The sequence below is a fragment of the Oryzias melastigma genome, unplaced genomic scaffold (assembly GCF_002922805.2).
Source record: "Oryzias melastigma strain HK-1 unplaced genomic scaffold, ASM292280v2 sc00231, whole genome shotgun sequence".
Taxonomy (NCBI): domain Eukaryota; kingdom Metazoa; phylum Chordata; class Actinopteri; order Beloniformes; family Adrianichthyidae; genus Oryzias; species Oryzias melastigma.
This window is the reverse complement of record NW_023416884.1, coordinates 542,392-545,509: the sequence shown is the minus strand read 5'-3', so window position 1 is coordinate 545,509 and position 3,118 is coordinate 542,392. Positions and strand designations below refer to the sequence as shown.

Genomic DNA, 3,118 nt, shown 5'->3' with positions numbered 1-3,118 from the left:
TAAACACAGACTGTGTTCAAGTCGTTCTTCTGTCTTCTTGATCTCTTGGACCTCTTCACATTTATAGCAGCATAATGGAGGTTTTCGGTGCCTTTCTTCTCAGCCTGAAACCAAATTGACAGAAAAGGATCACAGCATGAATGTTATGTGAATCCAAAATGAACATGATAACTGAAGAGAGTTGAGTCTCACCTCTGAGCTTCTTAAGGGGGCAGCAGATGATCCTTCTTCTGGTTATGAAACACAGAAACATTTAATTTCAAGAATGCATTTGTTGAACAGTGAAAGAAGTTTACCTACCTGTAGAGGTGCAGGTGTTTCTCTTGTTGATCTTCCACAAAAGAAAAAGCAGAAAAACAATGAGGACGCTCATGATGGTCAATAATCCAACCAAAGTGTGTAGAATCACAGAATTCAGTGGAGCTGCAGAGTTTGACACCAGAAAAAATAAAGAGATTTATTTTAAATTCATCTGAATATTGTTTCATCCAGAAACTTGATTATTTAAAGGTTAAACTCACCTTTGAAGTCAAGTTTGTTTCCGTTTCCAAACAGTATGTGTCCACATGAGGCAACAGCACAGTAGTAGATCCCAGCATGAGACTCAGTCAGGTTCTTCATGTGGAGATTGTAGACACAACTGTGTGTTTTTGTGTTGTTATTTCTCTCACACTGATCATTCCTGCCTCCATGAGTGTAAATGAGTTCTGGATGAGAATCTTCAGAGTCTTTGAACCAGTAAACTCTGTGTTCTCCATCACAGCTCCCAGTGTGTACTGTACAGTTCAGAGTCACAGAGTCTCCTGGATGGATGTTCTTAAAGGACGACTGATCCACTGAATCCTTGAGATAAAAAGAAGGGTCCTTCACATTGACAATATAGCTCTTCAAAAATGTAAGTGAGTAAGAATCAGAACTTATGCAGTGATATGTAGCGGAGTCTGAAAATTGCAACTTCAAAATCTTCAAGTGATAATTTTTGCCTTTTGTATCCAATTCAAAGCGTGAGTCGATCTCAAATTCCTCATAAAATGTCCCCTGTGAAGTGTATCCATAGAAACTGGACATAATTTTAGGCTTTTGTCCCAAACTTTGCTTGTACCAGTAGATCTGAACTAAATTATCATCTTCAGAGGAACATTCTAAAGTAATATTTTCACCAGCGCAGACAGACAGGAAGCTGCCTTTCTCCTGTGCAGAGGGGAATGATTTCCGACAATTCTTCTGTCCTGAAGTAAAACAAAAAACAATATTACATCTGAGAAACACAAATAGTTAAAACATAAAGTCTGGCAAAATGTTTAGAAACATTCATAAACAACAAACCATAACTCACCATTTGTTCCTACAACCAAACATGTTAGAAAGAAAACAAAATAGTTTAAATTCATCATGTCTGGATTCTCGCGCTCAATGTGAATGCAAGTGACGATTTTTTACATTTATAGTGAGAAGCCCGCATGTGATTGGTCTTCTGAAGTGACAACAGCGTTAGGAAACATGATCACATGATCAAAGCCACAACCAGTTTTGTGTCTGTACAAATGTGATGGGAGTGTCCACTTGCAGACAATAAAAGGCTGACTTATGTTTACTTTCCACATGATTTAACAACTACAGATACAGAAATTTTGAACAGTTTATTTAGCAGAAAACTAATTTATGAAATTTGATGTCCAAGTATGTATTCATTAATTTTTTGCGGGGGATATTATGCTTTTACTTGTTTATTTATTATTATTTAACATTTCAAAAACAATAAGAGGATCAGCCCCTTGAGATGTCACATCTCGTTTTCAAGGGGTTCCTCATGAAAACAGATATCTTATATAAATAATGACGGAGTACAGTGTAATCAAGAAACAAGAATACAAAAAAAAATAAATAAATTAAAAAAAATAAATAAAAAAATAAAATAACCAATACACAAATCCACATTCTCACACACATACACACAGGACAGCTCTCAACTTTTCCCCACTCATCAATATGCAATTAACAAAACAAATTCAGTAATAGCATAATGAATAAATACTATAAAGGACAAAAACAAAACAAAGTAATATATATACAATTAAATGACACAAAAAAGGAAAAAAGGTTAAAGAATTAAGTCACATAATGAGAACAAGTACAACGATCAAATAAATATGTTGAAAGAGCTCTTTTAAATAATGGAAAAAACGTATGGGATCGTATTTGAGATGGGAGGTTATTCCATTCACTGGGGGATCGAACACAGAATGCATATTTTCCTGGTTGTCTATTATATCTGGGAACAAAAAAATAAATCTGATCAGTGTGACGGAGGTTGAGTTGTGAGTTCAATGGAACAAGATATTGCTTTAGGTATGAGGGAAAGTTAAAATGAATGCATTTAAAAGTGAACAGTAAATACTGATACATTCTTCGAACTGAGGGTGAAAACCAGCCTAACTGTTGATACATTGAACAATGGTGTGTCATATAGGGGCAGCGCAGAACAAAACGACAGAGACTATTGTAAATTACGTCTAAGGGGTGTAAATTAGTTGCTGAACTGTTAAAGTAAATAATATCCAGATTATCAAATATGGGAAGCAGGAGTTGAGAAATTATTCTTTTTCTGACAGGAAGATTGAAACAGTTAATTGATTGGTATAAAGATTTAAGACTGTAATTTATTTTATTGGTAATGGATTGAATATGAGTTTTAAATGATAAATCAGTTTCAAGCCAGGCCCTGTGACAGACTGGCGACCTGTCCAGGGTGTACCCCGCCTTCGCCCATCACCAGCCGGGTTAGGCTCCGGCACCCCCGCGACCCCGAAGGGACAAAGCGGTCAGGAAAATGAATGAATGAATGAATGAGTTTCAAGCCAGAGACCGAGATATTTAAATGTATCAGTGACTTGAAGTGGAGAGGAATCTAAGAAATACAAATTAAGTGTTCTTCTGTCAGTATTCATTCTTTGTTTCTGAAAAAGCATTGAAAATGATTTTGTTTTATTCAGAACTAGCTTATTGGATGACATCCATCTTTGTACCGAATCAAAATCTTGCTGTAAAGTAAAGCTGATATCAGAAATGTTAGGTTTAGAACAGTAAATTATGGTGTCATCTGCATATAAATGAATAT

At 35.6% G+C, this 3,118-nt stretch overlaps 1 protein-coding gene across 1 annotated transcript in view; it reads right to left on the bottom strand.

Annotated features, from left to right (window-relative positions):
- Positions 1 to 3,118, bottom strand: part of LOC112139535 — a 12,118-nt gene that overhangs the window by 1,338 nt on the left and 7,662 nt on the right. The window contains exons 5-8 of the mRNA XM_036210751.1: positions 522 to 1,229; positions 301 to 423; positions 193 to 230; positions 12 to 104 (exon numbers count right to left, since the gene is read on the bottom strand). Coding sequence (XP_036066644.1) covers positions 12 to 104; positions 193 to 230; positions 301 to 423; positions 522 to 1,229 — 962 coding nt within the window. The remainder of the gene's footprint in view (positions 1 to 11; positions 105 to 192; positions 231 to 300; positions 424 to 521; positions 1,230 to 3,118) is intronic.